This window comes from Oryctolagus cuniculus, chromosome 3, assembly GCF_964237555.1.
Source record: "Oryctolagus cuniculus chromosome 3, mOryCun1.1, whole genome shotgun sequence".
In the NCBI taxonomy this organism is placed as follows: Eukaryota; Metazoa; Chordata; class Mammalia; order Lagomorpha; family Leporidae; genus Oryctolagus; species Oryctolagus cuniculus.
In genome coordinates, this window is record NC_091434.1 from 141,485,678 (window position 1) to 141,509,459 (window position 23,782).

At 45.4% G+C, this 23,782-nt stretch overlaps 2 protein-coding genes across 9 annotated transcripts in view; one reads left to right on the forward strand and one right to left on the reverse strand.

The window, feature by feature from the left end:
- The window catches only part of FBXL13 (F-box and leucine rich repeat protein 13), a 252,385-nt gene extending 248,909 nt beyond the window's left edge, over window positions 1–3,476 (forward strand). For all 6 annotated transcript variants that reach the window (XM_051848861.2, XM_051848859.2, XM_051848860.2 and 3 more), the window contains 2 exons: window positions 2,554–2,717; window positions 3,152–3,476. In XM_051848861.2, coding sequence (XP_051704821.2) covers window positions 2,554–2,717; window positions 3,152–3,341 — 354 coding nt within the window. In that variant the 3' untranslated portion in view covers window positions 3,342–3,476. The remainder of the gene's footprint in view (window positions 1–2,553; window positions 2,718–3,151) is intronic.
- FAM185A (family with sequence similarity 185 member A) overlaps window positions 1–23,782 on the reverse strand; it is a 75,013-nt gene that overhangs the window by 4,643 nt on the left and 46,588 nt on the right. For 2 of the 3 annotated variants that reach the window (XM_070071212.1, XM_002712099.5), the window contains 2 exons: window positions 23,417–23,551; window positions 4,541–6,670 (listed from right to left, as the gene is read on the reverse strand). In XM_070071212.1, the coding sequence (XP_069927313.1) occupies window positions 6,558–6,670; window positions 23,417–23,551 (248 nt within the window). In that variant the 3' untranslated portion in view covers window positions 4,541–6,557. Of the gene's footprint in view, window positions 1–4,540; window positions 6,671–23,416; window positions 23,552–23,782 lie in introns of those variants that run through there. The other variant, XM_070071211.1, reaches the window with a different exon arrangement.

Consider the following 23,782-nt stretch of genomic DNA (forward strand, 5'->3'; position numbering starts at 1 on the left):
CACAACCAGAGAGAGTGGCAGAGCTGGGACTTAACCTACAGTGTGGAAAAAATTCAACAAAATAAAGCTGACTGAGGCGAAACATCATGTAAAATATGATTTATTCCCGATCAAATTATATGCCTTTTAATGATAATGCCCAGTGGGTGGCGAGGGTTCCATGAAATGGGCTCTCATGTTGTGGCAATGTTATTGGTGGGTGCGATCCTTTGGTGAAGCCATGGGTAAAAAGATGTCCACAAGAGCCACATGAACTGAACGTCCTCGTATATCCCCTTCTTCCTAAGGGAAGCAGTCCAAAATTTGGAGCAGGCTAGATATGTGAACAGTCATCAAAATGGTACCTAAATGGTAAAGACTTGGAAACAACTGAATTTACCAAAAAATGGAATGGTAAAGTAACTTATTTCTATGAAATGAAACATTTTGTCACTATTAAAGGTTGCAATTGTGAAGACGATATGAAGTAGTATGAGAATGCACCAGTGGGGAATGCAAAATTAATTTCTCTATTATTATGCTGTGAAAAGAGGAACTAGTAACAAATCCTTCAGTGTTAAAAGTAGAGATGTTGAGATGATGCATGTGTGATTGTTTTTCCTTTGCTATGTTTGCTAACTTATTTTGGTAATGTACTTATATTATTTCTAAAATATAAAATAACTTTTTAAAATAATCTAAAACATTTTTCCCAGAGCAGCAGAGGAGCTGTGTTGGGAATAAGATAATCTCTGCCCACTGGGGCTGGGACCGGGACGCTGGTCCTGTGCAGAGCCAAGTCAGCTCCATCCCAATTCCCAGCCCTCAGTCCACAGACCTTAGCACCGTCACCTCAGTCTCTGTAGAACTTGAGCATCTGATCCGCAGAAACTGCCAGGCCCATTTTCAGTCCCCCCAGCATCACACAGAACCTGCCACCTTCAACTCCACCTGCCCAGGGCTCTTCTGGCACCTCCTTGTCCTTTACATCCAAAATTCGGGGGGCTTCTTCCTTTGTTTCCTCATGATACCCAACCCCCAGAGGCCCACCCAGAATGGAGTCGGCTGCAACACTCACTGTCCTGAGCATGTTCCGGAACCAAGGGCATGCTTAGACGGTGACATAGGTTTTTCCAAACCTATTGAGTGTACACTTCAAACTGAAGGGTTTTTCTGCATTATTCCCTTAACTTTACGCTAAAAATGAGAGCCAAGCCTTTTAGCATATGTTTTTTACAATGTCCAAACATTTAAAATGAGAAATTAAATCAGTTGGGGGAAAAAAAGAAAACCTCCTTTGGGAAAAGCGATCTGGTTGATTCTTGCAGTAAGTCTCAGCTTAGCTATAAATTCAAAAGCTAGACCCTGAGTAAGTGGAAAATTCCAAGAAGCGGAGTTGAATTACCCCGGAGGAACATCTGGACAAATGTGCAAGATGCTAGACCCCTCAGCAGAATTTCTCAGAGCTGGGTTCATGTGGTCTCTGTGGCTTCCACTTCCCCAGTCTCCAAACATCTGTCTCACCTGCTTGTCTCTTTCCAGAACCAGGTGATTCCATCTTTTATTTTTACAGGTTTTTGTGATTTACTTGAAAGACAAAGTGAAAGAAAGAGAGAGTTTCCATCCACTGGCTTGCTCCTCAAATGGCCACTTGGTCAAGGCTGGGCCCTACCAAAGCCAGGAACCACGAGCTCTGTTTGGGTCTCCCACACGAGTAGCAGAGGCCCAAGCACTTGGGTCGTCTTCTGCTGCCTTCCCAGGAGCATTGGCAGGGAGCTGGATCGGAAGCGCAGCAGCTGGGACTGAGCCAGGGCTCCTGTGGGATGTGGCCCCTCCACCTTTCTTTGACACAAACTGTCAAAGACGTCCAGACCTTTCTCCTAGTAACCTGCTCCTGTCCCAGGGCCTGTAACACACGATGCTGGCAAACACGGTTCCAAATCCGGGAAGGCGCAGGGTGGATGTGAAGTTTAAAGCCAAGTTCTGCCTCTACAGCACTTCGAAGTAGTTCAAGTTGTCGTGACAGGTGTTACCAAGGAACTGATGAGGAAGTTTCCTTTCCAAACCAGGGGACTCCTCAACGAAAATCACAGCAGGATCATAAATTCTGCTGGTGCCATGGGAGTCAGATATTTTATTGTGCTGACCTTAGGTTAAGCCACTAACTTGGTCTGCAAAGCTCCTGATTCTGTTCATTATGCACTCACTGCATGTTTAGCTCCCAGCCCCCATTCCCAAGTCGGAACTCAGTCCCGGTGAGACAGTATGAGGGAGCAGCGCCCTTGGGAGGGCAGCAGGTCTAGAAGCGATTGTGAGACCGGAGCGTCGGTGATGGCACAACGTAGAGACGAGAGCTCTCTGCCTCGTGAGGGTGGCGAGGAGGCAGACCCCTGTAACAGCAGAAGGGGCCTTACGGGACAGCACATCTGCGGGCACTTTGATCTTGACCTTGATCTTGGACTCAGAACTGTGAGAGATGAATGTTGAGTGGTAGAGCCACCTGGTCTAGGTGTTTTATTACATCAGCCCAGGATGGAGTCTGAATAACGTTACTTCCTTTGGCTGTGTGCTCAGATCACTGACGCTGCTATGGAGATGCTGTCAGCAAAATGCCACTACCTGCACATTCTGGACGTCTCTGGGTGCGTCCTGCTGACTGACCAAATCCTCGCGGACCTTCGCATGGGCTGCAGACAACTCCGGAGCCTGAAGATGCTATACTGCAGGCTTATTTCCAGGTAAGTGAGGACTAAACAGGAAAAGCTTGGAGAACTGCTCTCCGAGAAAACGAATGCAGTGGCTGTCAGTATTAGAAAGTTTCATTTTACTTATTTCTCCGCCTAATTGAAGCCACCATTTTGAGTTAAACTCTGAGTAGAGGGGCGGGCATTTGGTGCAGTGTTTAAGGTATCACTGGGGACATCCACATCCCATATTGAGTTTGAGTCCCAGCTCCACTTCGGAGTCCAGCTCTGAACAGCTGGCTGCATCCCAGGGCTACTCAAGCGTTGGGAGCCCTATTACTAGCACAGTTACCCGCGCCTTCTCTGTCAGCGAGTTGAGCACGCTCTGCAGTGAATCTGACGGGTGACCGTGCGTTCTCCAGCTCCAAATGTGGTCTGCCCCAGCGATGACAGCTGCGACTAACCAGTGCTACCCACTGTTGTGGCAGGGAGGCCGCTAAGAAGATGGCGGCGGCGGTGCAGCGGCAGGAGCACAGCTGTAACGACCCTCCGCGGTGGTTCGGCTACGACTACGAAGGCAAGCCTCTTGCAAAGCATCACGGCGCGACGCCGCACAAGGAAGACCTGGAGCCGATAGTGCGCGACTTAACGTACGGTAGCGAGGAGGAAGCCGTGTAGCTCTCGGCGTCCCGCAGAGGCACACCCAAGTCTAGAACGTGGTAACTCTCCCCCGCCTGATGCGTGTTTGCTAGCTGGCTCTCCATGGCAGTGCTAACTGGCAGCAACCATCTGTTTCTTATTCCGACTATAAATGTTTCTAAAATACACCCGTAGTTCTTTTATCCAAAGAATCACAATGAAAGGAAGCCAAATAAAGTACTGCTGTTTTGCCAAATTTCCACCTCCGTGTCACTTAATTTGATGAGATTACTGAATCTAAGGTGAGGTTCTAGAAACATCCCTGAGAGATGTGACCTTTGACATCTCCCATTGCACATCTGCATGCAGGTTTTTAGTAAGCTTTCGTCTGTGGCTGATCACCATGATTTGATATTGTATAAGCTGACTTTCATAGGAGCCCAGGAGAAAGTACACTCTCTCCTGACTGCACAAACGGGGTCTCGGTAATACTAGACCAGTAACTGAACCTTTCTGTTGCCTCAATAACTTGTCTCTGTCCTTGTATCCCGCAAGTCTGAAGGAAGAGTAAAAACTAAGATAAAGCATATGAAAGTTATTTTGAAAAGTTCTAAAACTGCTGCACAAAGTCGTATCACAGGGTTCTCTGTTTTAACTCCATGCTTTGGAGTCCAACGTTTTCAGACCTGACCCAAGACACTCAAGACGGCTGTGGTAAGGGTGCGATTTTTAGCTCAATTTGTAAGTTTCTGGCAGCTGCATTAGAGTTGGCTTCAAAACCTGACCCAGCCGGCGCCCCGACTCACTAGGCTAATCCTCCACCTTGCGGCGCCGGCACACCGGGTTCTAGTCCCTGTCGGGGCGCCGGATTCTGTCCCGGTTGCCCCTCTTCCAGGCCAGCTGTCTGCTGTGGCCCGGGAGTGCAGTGGAGGATGGCCCAAGTGCTTGGGCCCTGCACCCCACTGGAGACCAGGATAAGCACCTGGCTCCTGGCTTCGGATCAGCGCGGTGCGCCGGCCGCAGCGCGCCAGCCGTGGCGGCCATTGGAGGGTGAACCAGCGGCAAAGGAAGACCTTTCTCTCTGTCTCTCTGCTTGGGACTTAAGCCTGTAGCCCAAGTATGCACAGTTCCATGTATACTTTTAAATAGGATTGACTTTACATTTGTGCCTCTTCCTGTTTTTGGCTAATTTTCATCTGATTGCAGAAAGGTGAAGAAAGATGAGAAAAACTACTTCATTGTCTTACATTCTTTTAATAAACAGTGGAACATACACCACAACCACATCAAATATGTAATTTTCAAACTCGTACAAATTTTGATTTTACGAAGGATAAACTGAAACTTTGAGATATCTCATAAAACTGGATTTTTGTTTCCAAAATAAGTTAAAAGAACTGCACAGAAATGGAAAACTAACAAAAATGATCCTATTATAAGTCAGAGTATTTGGAAAGGCTTATTAAAAAATCAGTTTACAAATTGACTTACCCTAATCATAAAAAATACAATCCAATAGATAGGTCTCTTCAGTGTTGCTTAATGTAAATGTTTCACGAATAGACAAAGTTTTAAAGAAATAGGATTTATAAAATAACTTTATTAAGTAGATCTTTATAATGGGAACAATCAATCTTTATACATTAGGCTATGAAATTGTCCAGTCACAAATACCAGGAATTTGCCAATAAGCTGAATGACTGTGGAAGCGGATTTCTCCCCCAAGTCTATAGACGGGAACTCAGCCTGGCCCATATGACAATTTCAGTCTTGTAATAATCTCAGCAGGGAGCCTGGCCACGCTGGGCTCTTGACCTACAGAATTGTGAACTGATAAATGGGCAAGATTGTAAGCTGCTAAGTTTATGGTGTAGTAGTTCAGGGTTTACTTTCCATACTTCCAAGCAGTGTCATGCCACCCCGCCCTGTCCTGCCCAGGACGTGAACCAGCCCTGGGTCCCGCGTAGCCTGCCCGCTAGACACTTAGTGGCTGTCTTGGTCAGAGACCCACTATCCCCGCATAGCAGTGCCTGTGTTCAAGTAACCTTTACTTATTTGATAATGACCCAATAGTATGAAAAGCAGTGATGTTGGTCATTTGGGGATGCCAAACAAGAGCTTTGCCGTGCTTGTTTCAAGTGAAAAGGTGAAAGTTCTCACAAAAGTTGCTAACATCTATGGTGAGAATGCATCTTCTACCCGTGAAAGTACAAAGAAGGAAAAAGGAAACTCATCCTAGTTCTGCTAGTTGTACCTCAAGCTGCAGAAGTCTGGAACAGCCACAGTGTGTGCTGAGTGCTTAATAAAGATGAAAAAGGCAATACATTTATGTCATCTGGATAGAAAAAGCATAGTACATATAGAGATCGGCACTGTCCTTGGTTTCAGGCATCCACCAGGGGCCTTGGAAGATAATCCCCGTGGATAAAAGGGGACAACTGTAATTTGCTTCAGGGGATAGAACTTGAGCACAATAGTGGAGCACAGAATTTGAAAAAGCCCCCCGCCAAAAATAACAGTTCATCAATATTCATTCCCAGTTTGCTGTTTTTAACATTATATGGACTTGTATTTTTTTTAAAAAGTATTTATTTATGTGTTTATTTGAAAGGCAGAGAGAGAGAGATGTTGCTCCTCCGTCCGCGGATGAACGACACCGGACGCTGTTGATCCCCCTTCAGTAGGGTTTTTATTACAGTAAAGAGAAGAAAAAAGGAGCGAACGAACGAACTGTGCCGTCTCTATCCCCCTTTATAGTCCTCTCCCACCAATCCGTGCCCTGCTCGATCTCTCTCGGGGGCGAGGCTCCGATTCCCCAGCTGCGCGCAACTGTCGCCCCACTCGTCTCCACTGTTGTTGCTCTAAGTATTTGCCAGCCTTGTCAAGCTAGGATGGTATCTCTCTCGGCGCCATGTGTGGGAGACGGGCCCTGCCTCCCACAAGAGAAACTATCTTCCATCCACTGGTTCACTCCCCAAATGGCCGCAGCAGCCAGGGGCTTCATCCAGGTCTCCCAGGTGAATCAGGAACTTGAACACTTTCGCCATCACTGTTACTTCCCAGGTACACTGTTAGCAGGGAGCTGGATCGTAAATGGGGCAGCTGGGACTTGAACCTGTGCTCTGATATGGGATGCCGGTGTTCCAAGCAGCAGCTTAACCAGCGGTGCCACAACACCCACTCCGGTATTTGCATTTTTGTGGTCACACATCTGCTAATCATTGTGAAAAATCATAAATACAATTCAAGCCATTCTTAGTCCGACAGTTTCAGGGACTGGAACCAGCTTTGACTTCTCAAACTGACAGTGCCTTTTGGGGCATCTGCATTAATCCGTCTTTCATGTTGGCTTGCTTGATTCATGAATCCTGAAACACAAAAATAGCATGAAGTCACATCTTCATGGACAAGTATCTGGCCACACAGATGCCACCAACACGTGCATTACTGAAAAACCCCTGGAGCACCAAGAATCCTCTTGCAGATCGTCTGGCTTGGGAAGGAGCTGCACAGAGGCTATCTGAGGGTAGCCTGTCCCCTTTCATTTTTCCCAGAACAACTCTGAGTGGGAAGCTACTCTGTTTTTTATTTGCATTATTTCTAATGCAGGATTTTAGAAAAAATATATATAATTGACAAAATACATTGTGTGTGTATGATAGATCAGGCAGTAAGTTTTGACCTGCGTGGAAACCTGTGAAGCCATCTCCTCATGGTAATGAGCACATCCACCATGCCCCAAAGTTCCCTTGGACCCCTCTGTCATCCTTCCCTCACGTCCCTCCCTGCCTGTTGCCCCCCAAGCCCCCAGCAATCACCCGTCTGCTCTGTCATCAATCACTTGCATTTGCTAAACTTTTATATCACAGTGGAATCACATGGTATGCACTTTTATAAACTCTTCTTCCCCTCAGCCTGATTTTTCTGAGGTTCCACCACCTGTGCCCTGTCTCAGGCAGCTTCCTCCCAGGCATGCTGGTCACCCTGTTGGATGCTCGTGGGTCCCCCACTGCAGACCCGCTTGGGGCTGCTCCTTCCTCTCTGGAATGCTGGGCAGCCCTGGTCTCCCCAGAACCCGGCTCAGCCTCCTCCTCACAGGCAGACTTCTGGGCTCTGCCTGTGTCACCTCCTGCCCCACTGCCCAGGGACCCTCACAGTTAACAGGCTGTGACAGTCCTAATGCCCTCCTGTGTGTGTTCCCTTTCTACTTCCAGTTGTGTAACTTCTCTGTTTACGGGCATTATCAAGACATTTTAGCTCCTCCGGAGCCCCACTGCACCTCTGGGTTGAAGAAGCCCGTGGCCACTGAGCTGGGAGCTGTGGACATGCTGTTGCTCCCCACGGTCACCCTTTCCCTCATGGATTCCTGCACATCTTAGAGACTGAACCTCTTCTGCAGCGCAGGGTTTCTCCTGTGTTAGTGCCAGGCGATACTCTCAGCCACGGGAAGGAGCTTGGCCCCTTCCGACCTCGGGGCAGGTGCTTTTCTGCTGCAGTTCGCCCACGTGCTAGCTTCTCCTCTTCACTCTGAGCCATTATCTTGTCTGTGTGCTGTTTTTTTCCCAGGACACCGCTGAGTATTAAGGGACTTCCTCTAGGGGTTCTCTTCTGCTTCTCTTGCTGTGTGTTCAATATTATCACCTTCATAGAGTGGTTAAAAGCTCTCTTACCACACTTAGGAAAGCCCTGTATTATTAACTTTTTTTTTCTCTAACTCCTCACTGGTAAGAGGTTCAGCTTTATCAAATTTAAGCTGTTCTACAAAATTTCTTTTTGTAATAATTCAACTAAACATGGAAAAAAGAACTAGAAATTCTGAACTTTTTTTTCCTTTTAAGATTTCTTTGAAAGGGTTACATAGAGAGAGGGAGAGACAGAGAAAAAGCTCTTTGAACTGCTGGGTCACTCCCCAGATGGCTGCAATGGCCAGAACTGGGCCAAGCCAAACTAGGAACCAGGAACTTCATCTGGGTCTCCCACATAGGCAGCAGAGGCCCAAACATTCAGGCCATCTTCCACTGCATTCCCAGGCCACCAGCAGGGAGCTGGACCAGAAGCGGAGCAGCTGAGACACTAACCAGTTTACTCTGTATGTAATGCTGACCCCCTCCCCTTTTTCCCCTAAACTGATTGATTTATTTGAAAGGCAGAGTTAGAGGGGGGAAGAGACAGAGGGATCGAGGAGGAGAAAGAGAGAGATCTTGCTTCTGCTGGTTCATTCCCCAAGTGGCCACTGTGGCTGAAACTGGTCCAGGCAGAAGCCAGGAGCCCAGAACTTCCAGTCTCCCACATGGAAGGCAGGGGACCATCGTCCTCTGTGTTCCCAGGTACCCCAGCAGGGAGCTGAAGTGCACTCTGATTTGTGATGCTGCTGTTGCAAGCCACAACTTTAATCCACTGCACCATAATGCTGACTCCCCTCCTATTTTTTCATTTTTAAAAAAGATGTATTATTGATTTGAAAGGCAGAGTTAGAGAGGGAGGGAGAGAGGGAGAGAGAGAGAAAATGAATGTGAATATCTTCCATCCCCAAATGGCGGCAACAGAGACAGATAGATCTGTTTTTTTTTTTTTTTAGCTTATTTATTTATTTATTTATTTATTTTTGACAGGCAGAGTGGACAGTGAGAGAGAGAGACAGAGAGAAAGGTCTTCCTTTGCCGTTGGTTCACCCTCCAATGGCTGCCGCGGCTGGCGCGCTGTGGCTCGCGCACAGCGCTGATCCGAAGGCAGGAGCCAAGTGCTTCTCCTGGTCTCCCATGGGGTGCAGGACCCAGGCACTTGGGCCATCCTCCACTGCACTCCCTGGCCACAGCAGAGAGCTGGCCTGGAAGAGGGGCAACCGGGACAGAACCCGGTGCCCCGACCGGGACTAGAACCCGGTGTGCCAGCGCCACAAGGCGGAGGATTAGCCTATTGAGCCACGGCGCCGGCCAATAGATCTCTGTTTTAAAAACATCATTTAGCACCAATAATAAAGCACCAACAACAGTAAGGCTTTCCTAAATATCTCAGCTTTCTCAAACATATTTGTCACCTCCCCGTCATGCATTTCTTGTTCAGGGAGCAAGCAGCCTGTCTCCTATTTTCTTCTGCGGCAGCAAAAGCTAAGCACCGTGTTACTGCTCCTAACCCAATGAGCACATGAGCAATTTCAACTTAGAGACAACACCCAAAAGGCAAGACAGTTTCCACAATTTCATTAGGTTGCTTGAAAATAGCTCTCTCTCAAACTTGCTAATAAACAATTTACTGAAAGTTCATTGTGTTTTTGCCTGAATCTGAGGAGTCAGATTAGAATAATTTGAAAAGTTTGTAAATTTCTTCCTACAAAAGTCTTGCAACACAGATGAGAACTTAGGGTTCCAGAAATCTCATTCCCTTTGCCAATGGAAATCAGATGTTTTGTTGGCCAAGCAATGGGAACAAGAGTACCCTGCCTCTATGCAGTGTGTCTTCCAGTAATGGAAGGAAAGATTGCTTATGCAATATGTTTAACTCTGCCATTTGTTCACTAAAGTCCTGCCCCAAATCTACCCCACTATACGAATCTCCTAGCTCTTTTTATCTAACCCAAACTTGCCTGACCTAATCAGCACTAGCCCTGGGCAAGACAGAGATCTAGGGAATCATTTGCAGAATGCAGTGATCTGTTTTAGAAATAGGGATGGAAAACTTCTTGGTTAGGTGAGCTTCTTCCTGCCTCCCTCCCTGCTCCCACCCCTAGCTCCACTACAGACTTTATTTACATTTGCTTCACAAGGATGCTTCTGTGGTTGCCCTAGGAAGAGCAGATTACAGGATTCCCTCTTTGCATTGCAAGCACGGTGGACCACCCACTATGGGAAACACCACACTGAGTATTTCAAGGAGGCTCAAAGATGTAAAAAGACACACTAGTTCCGGCTCCTGACTCCAGCTTCCTCCTAATGCAGACCCTGGGAGGCAGCAGCAAGGGCTCAGGTAATTGGGTCCCTGCCACCCACGTGTGGGAGACCTGGATAGAGTTTCCTGCTCCCAGCTTCACCCCAGTTCAGTTCCAGTTGGCCATTGCAGACATTTGGGGAGGGAACCACTGGTTGGTGCACTCTCTCTCGCTATCTCTGTGTGTGTGTATATATATGTATATGTATATGTATATATGTGTATGTGTGTGTGTGTGTGTGTGTATATATATATATATATAAGCTTTTTCTGCCCCTCAAAAAGAAAAAAGGGACATGCTAATGCCCTCTAAAAGCTTAGCATCTGGTTAGAAAAATAAATCATATACTAGTGAAACAAAATGAAAATAATTACTCCAAAATTTTATTTTCTTAACATGTGCATTTCACAAAATCTCTAAAACCACACAGTTCCATAGCGAAATCATCATTCATTAACTATTTGAAGTCTTCTCTCAACTAAAGTATAACCCAAGATATCTTCAAAATTTTAATGACAAGAAAGTATTTTTGAGCTAGTTTTCTGTTTGTTTTTGAGAGGCATATGGAAGACAGACACAGGGACAGTGCTCCCACCTGCTGCTCACCCCTCAAATGCCTACAACAGCGAGGGCTGAGCTGTGCCAAAGCCAGAAGTCAGGAACTCAATCTGGGTCTCTCCCATGTGTGGCAAGGACTCAACTATTTGAGTTACCACCTGTTATCTCCCAGAGTGCACATTAGCAGGAAGCAGAGATCCAGAGGGGAGTTGGTACTTGAACCCAGGTAGTCTGATGTGAAACACAAGTGTCTCACCAGTGGCTTAACCCTAGGCCAAACACCTACCCTGTGAGCTAGTTTTAATGGTGCCCATCCATTAAATTTTCTTTCAAATACCTGGAATAAAAGTCAACAATGCTGTAGTCATCGAACAAGCATATAATGAATGAGCTCTGCATACAAAATACTATTAGAGATTCTTCCTCAAATCTTTTCTTCTGCAACGTCTAATCCTATCCACTGCATTTTTCATTTCAGACATTGTAATTTGCATGTTCAGAAATTCAGTTTTTGTCTTTTTAAAAAAATACATCTTCTATGTCTTAACTCTTTACATATGTGGGATACAATGAAAATAACTGCTTCCTTCTCTGCTACTTCTAACATCTGAGTCCACTCTGGGTTGGTTTCGGCAGATCATTCTCTTCATTGTGGGTCATGTTTTCTTGCCTCTATTTGGAGACCAGACATGGTGAATTTTACTTTGTTGGGTGCTAGAAACTTTCCTATTCCTACACGTCTTGAGCTGTGTTCAAGGGTGCAGTTGGAAACAGTTTAAGCCTTTCATGTCTTGCTTTTAGGATTCCGCATCTCTGCAGTAGTGCTCAGTCTAGACTATTTCCCACTCAATGCTCTATGGGTTAGGTTTCTTTTCTTTTTTTTCCAGTTCGTCAGGGAAAGCAGGCATTATTCCTAAACTTGTGTGCGCAGTAAGGCCCTATTCTCCCTGGTACTTTGTCCTATGAATTCTGTCTGTCTTGGTTTTATGGACTCTCATTTTGGATCTCCTCAACTCGGGGCGTCTGCGGGCTTCCACGTCTGTTCCCTCCCCCTGACCTGTAGGCTGGTGGCTCCCTCATGGCAGTAAGCAGGACTCATCTCATTTGTTTCCCATCTCTTAATGATCACTTTCTTTCATTGTCTACATTTTTGAAAACTGTTTCATGTGTTTTGTCTGTTTAAAAAAGAATATTTTGGGGGGCCAATATTATGGTGTAGCAGGTAAAGCAGCCTGCAATGCTGGCATCCCATATGGGCAGCTGTTCCAGTCCAGGCTGCTCCATTTCTGATCCAGCTCTCTGCTAATGTGCCTAGGAAAGCAGTGGAAGATGGCCCAAGTGCTTGGACCCCTGCACCCACGTGGGAGACCTGGAAGAAGCTCCTGCCTGGGTTCCAATCAGCCCAGCTCCAGTTGTTGTGGCCATTTGGGGCACGAACCAGTGGATAGAAGACCTCTTTCTCTGTCCCTTCCTCTCTCTTTCTCTCTCTAACTCTGCCTTTCAAATAAATAAAAATATACATTTTGTGTTGTCACCATTCAGATGGGACCGTAACTCAGTGCCTTTAACTTCATCTTGGCCAGAAGACTGTTGTTTTTCTTTTTCCATATCCCTCTCCCTCCCCTCTGTCTCCCACTCCAATTTTTAACCTTTAATTTTACAATAATTATAGACTCTCAAAAGCCACAAAAATAATAGAGAGGTCCTGTGGATCTGCCACCCAGTTCCCCCATGGTGATGCCTTATGTAAGTGTAGTGCATTATGAAGACCAGGAAACTGATGGGCAAAGTACAATTAATTAGGTACAGATCTTACTCAGATTTTACTACGTGTTACATCCACTCATTTTTGGGGGGTTTGTGTTTGTGTACACATTTATGACATTTTTATCACTTATTCTGATGCATATCATTATAATCAAGACGTTAAGTTGTTGTTAAAACGAAGGAAGTCCCTTGTGATGTCCCTTAAAGTCATACCTAACTTCTCTAACCTTCAGAAACATTTGCCTGTTCCCCACTTTTGTAACTTCGTCATTTCAAGAAGGTTATATAAATGGAGTCATATGAGTAGAGAACATTTTTAGATTGGCCTCTTTTTTTTCCACTGAAAATAATGCCCTTAGACTTCATCTAAGTTGTGTATATCAATATATTGTTCCTCTTCATTGATGATTTCCAGTTTTTAGCCATTCCAAATAAAGATGTGAACACTTGTATAAAAGTTTTTGTATGTACATTCTCCAGGATAAGTGCCCAGGAGTATAACTGCTAGGTCATTTGGTAGTTTCATGTTCAGTTTTTTAAGAAATTGCCAGAAAATTGTTTTCTAGAAGGATCAAATCACTTTACATTACCATCAGCAGTGTAGGAGAGATGTAGTTTCTCTGCATCCTTGCCAGCATTTAGTAGTATCAGTACTTTTTATTTTAGTCATTCTCAAAAGTATATAATGGACGCTCACTTGGGTTTTTAATATGCATTTCCATAATGGCTAGTGATGTTGAGCATCTTTTTGTGTATTTGTATTTCTTCTATGGTAGCACTATTCTGTTACTATTAGGATTAACTTGTATATGCATAAGTTGTGTTTTCTTCAACTGGAGAGGGTTCATTTAGGCTAAGGATATGATTGTGCTTCAGTATTTGTTGAAAGACCAAAAGAAATGTAATAACAGTCAAAACAGGAAAACTGACAGGCATCACAAACATAACTCGTAATGCTCTGAGAGTAAGGGTTATACTTACAAGTTGTAGCCCATTGGTCAAATCTTAACAGGGGTCTGTTTTTAACCGCCTGAAAGCTAAGAATGGCTTTTACATTTTTAAAGGATTATTAAAAAAACACCACAAAGAACACTTGCAACAAAGACCATATGTAACCTGCTAAATCTTAACACATTTACTATCTGGCCTTTACAGATAAAGTGTGCAGAAAAGTGTTCAGATGAACAGAATCAAAACCTAATCTTGCTTTTTTTTTTTTTTTAAACAAAGTTGATAACTGACTGATCAAGATACTCCCAGGATCTTACACTTGAACAAAAATAAGAGGAAAGAAGAACAGCATAAAAATGATCTAAAGATAGCTCTTCCATTAACTCTCTGCCAATGTGTTTCTGAGCAGCCAGAAACCTCATAGCATTCTTCCTCTGTCACTGAATTTATTCCACGTGGGCCTGAAGCACATTTAATGTCTGACAGATTCATGTGCAATGAAGCTTGGAGAAAACGCAAACTTCACTGTGTTCCAAAAAAAATTAAATAAATAAAAGTGATATCTGATGATGTCTAGGAATTAGTCATATCAAGCCTGGCTTTTTTATTTTTCCATTTGGAGAGAAACACTGTCTCTAGATTTTTAAAAGTGGTATCCTGCAAGCATCTCATTTCAACATTTTTTCCAACCTAGGAATCTATTTTCTATTATAAATCACATCACCATTATATGTATAACTCTCATGGGCTAAAGACTATCTGAAAGTATTTTACTGACTTGCTTTATTTTGGTCCCAAATGTGATGCCTTATATCAATTAATCTGTGTATGCTGAGCCCTCCATGTATTCCTGGGATAAAATACACTTCACCCATGGTGAACGATCTTTGTGATGTGTTATTGGATTTGACTTGTTGTATTTAGCAATGTATCTATGTTCATTAGGGATATGGTTCTATTTTTTTTTTCTTTCTTTCTTGTCTACTTGCCTTGTTTTGATATCAAGGTAATGCTGGCCTCACAGAATGAGTTTGGAATGGTTCCCTCTCTGATTACTTTGGAATGGTTTGAGAAGAATTGGCATTAGTTCTTCTTTTAAGGTGTGGCAAAATATAGCAGTGAAGCCATCTGGTCCTGGGCTTTTCTTTGCTGAGAGACATTACCGATTCAGTCACATTCCTTATCTGTTTATATTTCTTTTTTTTTTTTATCTTTTATTTAATGAATATAAATTTCCAAAGTACGACTCATGGGTTACAATGGCTTCCCCCCCCCCATACCGTCCCTCCCACCCACAACCCTCCCCTTTCCCACTCCCTCTCCCCTTCCATTCACATCAAGATTCATTTTCGATTATCTTAATATACAGAAGATCAGCTTAGTATACCTTAAGTAAGGATTTCAACAGTTTGCTCCCACACAGAAACATAAAGTGAAAAATAATAGATGATTTTTTTTTAAATGATGATGAAATCAGATCAGACCTATTGTCATGTTTAATCCCAGTGTCTTCTGATTTCAATTTTGCTAGATTATACATGTCCAGAAATTTATCTGTTTCTTCCAGGCTTCCTAATTTGTTGACATGGACTTGTTCATAATAGTCCTCACTGATCTTTTGTATTTCTGTGGTATCAGTTGTAATATCTCTTTTAATTTGGGTCTTCTCTTTATTTCTTGGTTAGTTGCTAAAGGCTTGTTAACTTTTTTTTTTATATTTTCAAAAACACAGTTCTTCATTTTACTCATATTCTGTATATTTTCAAGCCTCTATTTCTTTTATTATTGATCTGATCTTTGTTATCACTTTCCATCTACTAACTTTGGTTTGTGCTTGCTTTGCTTATTACACTATTTTTTATTTGAAATCTATTTTTTCAATGTAGGCAATAATTTGCTATAAACTTCCCTCTTAATACTGCCTTTGCTGTATCCTATACATTTTATTATGTTGTGTTTATATTTTCACTTAAGAAAATTTTAAATTTCCCTTTTGATTTCTTTCACAACCTATTGTTCATTCAATGGCATGCTTTTAATCTCCATGTCTTTATGTAGTTTCTGAAGTTTCTCTCGTTGATTTCTAACTTACTCCATTGTGGTCAGAAGATACATATGATTTTGATTTTTTTAATTTGTGAGACTTGTTTATTTGGCTTGACATACGGTTATTCCAGACTGTCCCTTGTGCTGCTGCTGAAAGAATGTATATTCTGCAGCTGTCGGGTGGGATGCTCTATAACTGTGTGTTAGGTCCATTTGGTCTGTAGTGTAAGCCTGATGTTTCTTTGTGGAATTTTGGATGATTCGTCCTTTTGATGAAAGTAGAATATTGATGTCTCCCACTTTTATCATAGTGGAGTCCATCTCTACCTCACAGCTAATAATGTTAAAGATTTATTTATTTAAATGTCAGAGTGAAAGAGAGGGAGAGACAAGAGATAGAGAAACAGATCTGCTATCTGCTGGTTTACTTCCCAAATGGCCACAGTTGCCAGGCTGGGCCAGGCTAAAGTCAGGAGCCAGGAACTCCATCCAGATCTCCCAAATGGGCGACAGGGGCCCAGGCACTTGAATCACTCTCCAGTGCCTCAATGGGTGCATCAGCCTGGAACCAGATCCGAAGTGGTGCAGCCAGAACTCAAACTGGTGCTCTGATATAGGATGCCTACGTCTCAGATGATGGCTTAACCCCCTATGCCCCGATGCTGGCCCCGGATCTAATAATGTTTATTTTATAAAATTGGTGCACTAACATTAGGTGCATACATACTTATAACTCTCAAATCTTGTTAGGTACATCCTTTTATCATTGAGAGGAAAAGAGACACAAAGAGAGTCAGAAAGGTAAACAGAGAGAAAGGAAGCTTTCTTCTGCTGGTTCACTCCCCAGAAGCCTCCAACGCTAGGTCTGGACCAGAGCCAGATCAGGAACTTGGAATGCAATCCAAATCACCTAGATGGGTGGCAGCATGCTGTAGAGCAGGAAACCTGCATTTTCAGCGGCATTCAATGCCTTTGTGTGCAGTGCTTGCAGCAGTAGAGTCAGAGAGGCCATCCACCTCCCCAGACCATGTGAGGTGCACACACTCAAGCAGTGTAGGCAGCTATGGCATTCACAGAAGCAGGAGTGTGATCCCCACTCTGTGGCCACTTCGGTGGGCCCAGACAGGTTGGTACAGTGTGAATGCAGGGCAGCAGAAATGCATCTGTCAGTTTTCACAGACCACACAGTGGAGGGACCACTCCAGGGTGCCTGGACTGGAGTACAGTGTACAAGTCAATGTACCTGGGTGCCAGTCAGTCTCCACAGGTCACACGACAGCAAAGCTAATCCAGTGGGGACCAGGAAGATGTGGTGCAGCTCACAGAGTAGAAGGTGCAGAGCACCTCTGTGGAGTGAGCATACCTGTTAGTCTCTGGGGACTCCTTGGGGCTGGGCCTCTCCAATGTGCCTAGGCGGGGAAAGTGCAGCTTGTGAGACGTGTGCCAGTCGGTGTCTGGGGACTGCACAGGGCTGGAGCTGCTCCAGTGTGCCCAGGCAGCTGAGGGACAGTTTGTTTAGTGTGTGTGGTGAGTATCTGAGAACGGTATGGGGGTGGGATCACTCTAATATGCCCAGGTTGGAAAACACCAATCCTTTGACTGGCAACACACTTATGATACTCTTTAAACATCTGACTTGGGGAGTTTCAAGACAGACTTTATACCACCAGCATTTCTGGGCTTGGAGAATGGCTGAATATGCCACAATCAGGTTTCATATCTAAACTGATGAACCAAGTTGAAAACCTAACAGAGAAGTCAACTTCTTATTGTAAATATCTTATACCTAAGCCATTCACAACATATTGAATTTGCCATATATGGGTAGGTCACAAAACTGAGAATCCAAGGCACTTATAAAGATTGGAGAATAGCCGGCGCCGCGGCTCACTAGGCTAATCCTCCACCTTGCAGCGCCGGCACACCGGGTTCTAGTCCTGGTTGGGGCGCCGGATTCTGTCCCGGTTGCCCCTCTTCCAGGCCAGCTCTCTGCTGTGGCCCAGGAGTGCAGTGGAGGATGGCCCAAGTGCTTGGGCCCTGCACCCCATGGGAGACCAGGAGAAGCACCTGGCTCCTGCCTTCGGATCAGCGTGGTGCGCTGGCCGCAGCGTGCTGGCCACGGCGGCCATTGGAGGGTGAACCAAAGGCAAAGGAAGACCTTTCTCTCTGTCTCTCTCTCTCTCTCACTGTCCACTCTGCCTGTCAAAAAAAACAAAACAAAACAAAACAAACACACAAACAAAAAAACAAAATAAAGATTGGAGAATAACTCCCCAAAGAATTCACACTTTGCATAGATGTTTGGTAGCTAAATGTTTTGGTGTGAGCCTTGGATTTTCTTTTGACATCAGAATAGCATACAATAGCTGCAAATCACTGTAAAAATTCTATAACTGAGATTTATCAGTGACAGCAACATAAAGGGAAACGACTGAGCAGGAAATTAAATAAAATTACAGAGGTGTCACATCAAAAGCCTGGGGGAAGCCAGAGTCAGAGACTAGATTTTACTGGCAAGGCTTTTCACAGAAATGATCGTGATCCAGAACCATGCCACAGACGAAGCCCAGACCTCGAAGCTCTGGGGGTAGTATTTCGGTTTCTATGCCTCATAGTTCTCTCAGGAAGGCCCGGATGAGCTGAGGTCAGCTGTTTATAATAACAAGTCACAAAGAAAGCTGCTCGTTCTTTCCAAAACTGGGTTTCAGACTGGAAACCTCCAAAGAAGAAAGTAATTGACCCTGCTTTTCTAGGCCACTTGGATTATTTCATCCTCTTGACACAGAAGGCCCGTAGCCTTTTGGGTACCAGTTTTAGAATCAAAATCAAACAGGAAGGCTTCTCACCTGCTCATATTCATAGGTCTCTCTGAGAGACACTGCTGCTGCCACCTTCATCTGAGGTCTCTCTGCACAAGTTCTCTGATGAACTTAATCGGAGACAACACACAGATCGACCTGGGGCCCAACCTCGTGCTATATCCTGAGCTGCTCTACAAAAGAACTCTGTTGGCCAGCGCCGCGGCTCACTAGGCTAATCCTCTGCCTGCAGCGCCAGCACCCTGGGTTCTAGTCCCGGTTGGGGCGCCGGATTCTGTCCCGGTTGCCCCTCTTCCAGTCCAGCTCTCTGCTGTGGCCCGGGAGTGCAGTGGAGGATGGCCCAAGTGCTTGGGCCCTGCACCTGTATGGGAGACCAGGAGAAGCACCTGGCTCCTGGATCAGCAGGCCACAACCAGCTGGCCACAAGGCGCCGGCCGTAGTGGCCACTTAGGGGGTGAACCAACGGAAGACCTTTCTTTCTGTCTCTCTCTCTCTTACTGTCTAACTCTGCCTGACAAAAACAAAACAAAAGAAAACAAAAACAAAAACAAACAGAAAAAAGAACTCTGCTAATGAATATGCAGATCCTTGCGCCAGGAGCAGGATAAACTTCCTCTGCAGCTGGGGCCCTTCTGGATTCAGGACGCAGGGACCACAGGGTAGGACTTAGCAACACGTAACACACAGAAAGACCAGCATAGGCTGAGGTGCTTCACAGTAGCCAGTGAGGTGTGTGTGTGACTTCCTCACAACATTCATTTATGTTTCTTGCAACCCAAATTTGCTGAAATCTATTTATTTGTTTGCTGAGTTTCAGGTAGCTGGCTGTGGAGTCCAGGCCCTTGCTCGTCCTTCATCCACTATTGGTTTTTCCAATCTTTCCCCTACTCAATATGCAGAATGATCTTCCTCAGATACAAATCTGATTGTGTGAACCCCAAGTTAAAACAAGTGCGATGGATTTGCAATGCTCCTAATATAAAATCCAAATCAGCTTTCTCTAATCTGACTTCTCCCAAACTCTCTGGCCTCCTCTTTGCCACTTTCCCTTGTACTCTCTCTACTCTGCCGTTATTGACTTCTCCCACTTCCTGAAACTCAGAATGCTAGTCTAATGAAGCACCACCGCTCTACTTCCACAGCACCATGTGCATACTTTTCTTGGGACTTGTATCCCACTGTGCCATGTGCACTGGTTTGTTTCCCTTCTCCACTAGAACGCATGCTCAGAGAGCAGAGGAATTGCACTTTGCGTATACTTTCGCACTCCTGGCTTCTAGCGGTGCCTGACTCAGTGAACATTTGTGCAGTGACTGAACAAAGGAAAAGAGGGAAATAGGAAGACTGGAGGAGAAGGAGGTAGGTTAGGGAAATTTAATTTTTGTCTTAAAAAATAAAGTTTGAGCGGTGCTGGTTTAGTGGATTCGAAATGGGCAACAATACAAAAGAGATAGGTCTGTAGATAGAGATTTGGAAGTTATATGCCCAGAAATGAAAGGCTGTTGCCATACAAGTAGTATTTAAAACTAAGTCTAAATTTCAGGAAAGCATATGATTCTATGAGTAACATAAGGAAAACATAACAAAAGAGCCTTAATTTATAATTCGCACACGCCATATGATTCAAAGCACTGTTAAGCAAGCTTGTATTACTGCACAGGACTACTGGGGTCAAAACCAGTCTCTACTGGTTCCTTTTCAAACTCAAAAGATTAGGTGCAACAACTTGATTCGTAGCATATTTGATATGCAACAACTTAGATTTTCATCATAGGTATAAGGTATTTTTTTATTCCTGTTTTGCTTTGTTAATATTCTGTGATTCCTAACACAGAATATTTGCTTTCTTAACTTGCATGATGTCTAAAATGAGTATTCAGACTGAAACTTGAAGACACTATGGCCACATACAAACACTTCCTCTTTCCAAGCCAGTAGCATACATGCAGGTACACAGCTTCATTTCAGTGTCATTCCTGATGCCAGTCTGTGGGGAGCAACTCAGACTAGACTAAGTTACTGGAATTAAGACTTATTCTATGCATCTGCTCTCCCACAATATGGCGCTGGGAGAGGAGGCAACAGCTTCTACCCAGCTGCCTCTCACCAACTTGACAAGCTGCAGGACCTGCTCCTGATTGGAGGAGAGCAGCGTACTCGGCGTGTGGGTAGCAGAGTTGGGATTGGTGGAAGGACTATAAAGGAGGAGAGAGACAACATGCACGAGGAACATCTAAGGGGAACATCTAAGAGGAACACCTGTGCAGCCCCCGAGAGAGCTGGCCGGCGGTGTGCCGCTCCCCCGCGGAAGTGGGGAATGTGGCAGGGGGAACCGCCCTTCCACGGAGGTGGAAGGGACAGTAGCCAACCAGGGAAGGACCAGCAGCCAACCCGGGAAGGACCAGCAGCCAACCCGGGAAGAACCAGCAGCAAACCCGGGGAGGGCCGAGCAGACGAAAGAACAACGCAGGGTCCTGTGTCGTTCCTCCACGAAGAGGGGGAGCGACATAATGGTGCCGTGACTCGGATAGGAAACTTAGGAGGGAAGAAACGGGAAGAAGCAGGAAAATACCGGAGAGAGAGACTAGAAGAGCCTAGGGGAAAGCCGGACGGAAAAGGTGCCGGAAGAATCTATTGAAAGCCTAGGCATAGACTCGGATACGGACTGTGGGAAAGAAGTTAGGATTTAAAGTGAAAGCAAGAAGAAACTTAGACTCAGATACGGACTGCAGGTTGAAAGTGAAAGTGAAACCTATAAGAAACTTAGACTTGGATACGGACTGTGGGGAGAGGCCAGGAGAAATGAGGGAGGAATATTGTTGGAAGAAAACTTAGGGAAACATACCGGGTAGAGAAAAATGTTAGGGAGGATGAAGCCGCGAGTGCAGGCCGAGGCGGAGACGTAAGCCAGCTTGGAATTCTTCAAGTCAGCCCAGAGAGCAAAAGGCGAAAATCTGGAACCAGAGGCAGAGACGTGGGCCGCCAGGTTGGAATTCGCCAGGTTAGTCCGGGGAACTTGGATTGAATACCGGTGGTGGCGGAAACGTAAGCTACGCTGTGTGACTCGCAGAGGCTGCCGCGCGCAGAGAGAGCGTGCGGGGCACAAGTAGATAGGGAATGCTGGGCTAGTGCAAGGCCGTGGTGCAGGCGCGAAGCCGGGAAGCCGCGCAGATGAGAGAAGCGCGGGCTGAAGCGGCTCAGAGCCGGGAAGCCGCCGAGAAGCAGCCTTGGGGCGGGAGCCGGGAAGCCGCGGGGATAAGAGAAACAGACATTTAGAAGTAAAATGAGAGAAATAGGAATGCTGGCAGATATAAGTAAAATGGGAGAGATAGGAATGCCTGGAGATAGAGAAATAGAGAAAAATAAGGCCTCCCCTCAACATGGCAATGAGAGAGCTTGGATTCGGTCTGCCTGATTAGGGAGGTGGTGAGCACCTGCAGGCGGCTAGCGGCTTATGCGCCGCAGGTCACCGAAGACAGGCACGAATTAACATCAGTAAGTCTCCCCACAATACCGCAATGAGAAGGCTTGGATTCGGTCTGCCTGATTGGTAAGGCGGTAAGCACCAGCAGGCAGCTCGACCAGAGTATGAGCTGCAGGTCACCGAAGATAGGCACGAATCAACACCAATAAGTCTCCCCACAAGACGGCAATGAGAGGGCTTGGATTCAGTTTGCCTGATTGCTAGGGCTTGTAAGCACCTGCAGGCAGTTCTAGCAGAGCAGAGCATGCGCTGCAGGGCACCGAACACAGGCACGCATCAGCGCCTAAAAACCTCCTCACAACATGGCGAAGAGAGGACCCGGATTCAGTTTGCCTGATTGATAGGACTTGTAAGCACCTGTGGGCAACTCTAGCAAGCAGAGCAGAGTGTGTGCCGCGGGGCACCGAAGACAGGCGCATATCAACGCCAAAAATAAAAAGAAAGGGGGATCTGTGGGGAGCAACCTGGACTGGACTGAGTTACTGGAATTAAGACTTATTCTATGCATCTGCTCCCCCACAATATGGCGCTGGGAGAGGAGAAGAACAGCTTCTACACAGCTGCCTCCAGTTCAACCAATAAACTGTAGGACTTGCTCCTGATTGGAGGAGAGCAGCGTACTCGGCGTGTGGGTAGCAGAGTTGGGATTGGTGGAAAAGGACTATAAAGGAGGAGAGAGACAGTATGCACCAGGAACATCTAAGGGGAACATCTAAGAGGAACACCTGTGCAGCCCCCGAGAGAGCTGGCCGGCGGTGTGCCGCTCCCCCGCGGAAGTGGGGAAAGTGGCAGGGGGAACCGCCCTTCCACGGAGGTGGAAGGGACGGTAGCCAACCCGGGAAGGACCAGCAGCCAACCCGGGAAGGACCAGCAGCCAACCCGGAAGGACCAGCAGCCAACCCGGGAAGAACCAGCAGCAAACCCGGGGAGGGCCGAGCAGACGAAAGAACAACGCAGGGTCCTGTGTCGTTCCTCCATGAAGAGGGGGAGCGACACTAGTCTGGCGGGATTTAAAGGACATGGTGAGTGGAATGAACCATTTTACCCATTAAAACAATAAATACCTTACAAAGTAGCATCATCCATCCATCAGTGCAGCCAGATGTAATTAAACTGTACAAAAGTTATTCACATTTGTGGAATTAAGAATGTGCCATGCTAAAACAAGTTTACAATGTGTATATCAAACTCCCATCTACTCTACTCACACACAGTTAGCTTTAAATCTTGCATTATTTATACACACATACCTATGCACACTCTGATTCAGTTGATTTTTAAGTTCAAAAATTAAAAGGCAACTGTTCCAGGAAATATGTAAAATCAGTTTTATCTAGTGACAGGACTAAAGAGTGTTCCTAAAAAATTTAATGAGGTCTTTTCAAGAAAAGTATCTGTGCTTGAAATGTGTTACTGAAAAATAACTGCAAGAAAAAAAATGTCAGCTACTAGAATGTGACAATGAAAAGAATAAGAAAGACACGCTGCAGTTAAATGTGCCACATTTCTACTCGTGCTCGGGCAGTCGCTACTCATCTGACCTGGCAAAGTGCAGCCTCCTTACCAGTGACTGTCACGCAGGAGTCGCTCTGAGCTTCAGCCATTTCCTGAACACAGACTTCTGAGCTCATGTCCACCTCTTTCCCTGATAACTCCACGTGAGCTTGGAGAGAAGGTGGGACCTTGACAGTAATAGAGCCTGTAACACATTTAAAGGAGAGCTGATTAATGCAAAGAAATCACAGAGTGCCACAGTCTGTTATGAATTTGATCGAAAGGGTAGCACTGTTCTTGACACACTGTTTTTACTTCTCAGCACATGTATTTTTTTAACTTTTATTTAATAAATATAAATTTCCAAAGTACAACTTTTTTAAATTATAGTGGCTTTTTCCCCCCATAACCTCCCTCCCACTCACAACCATCCCAT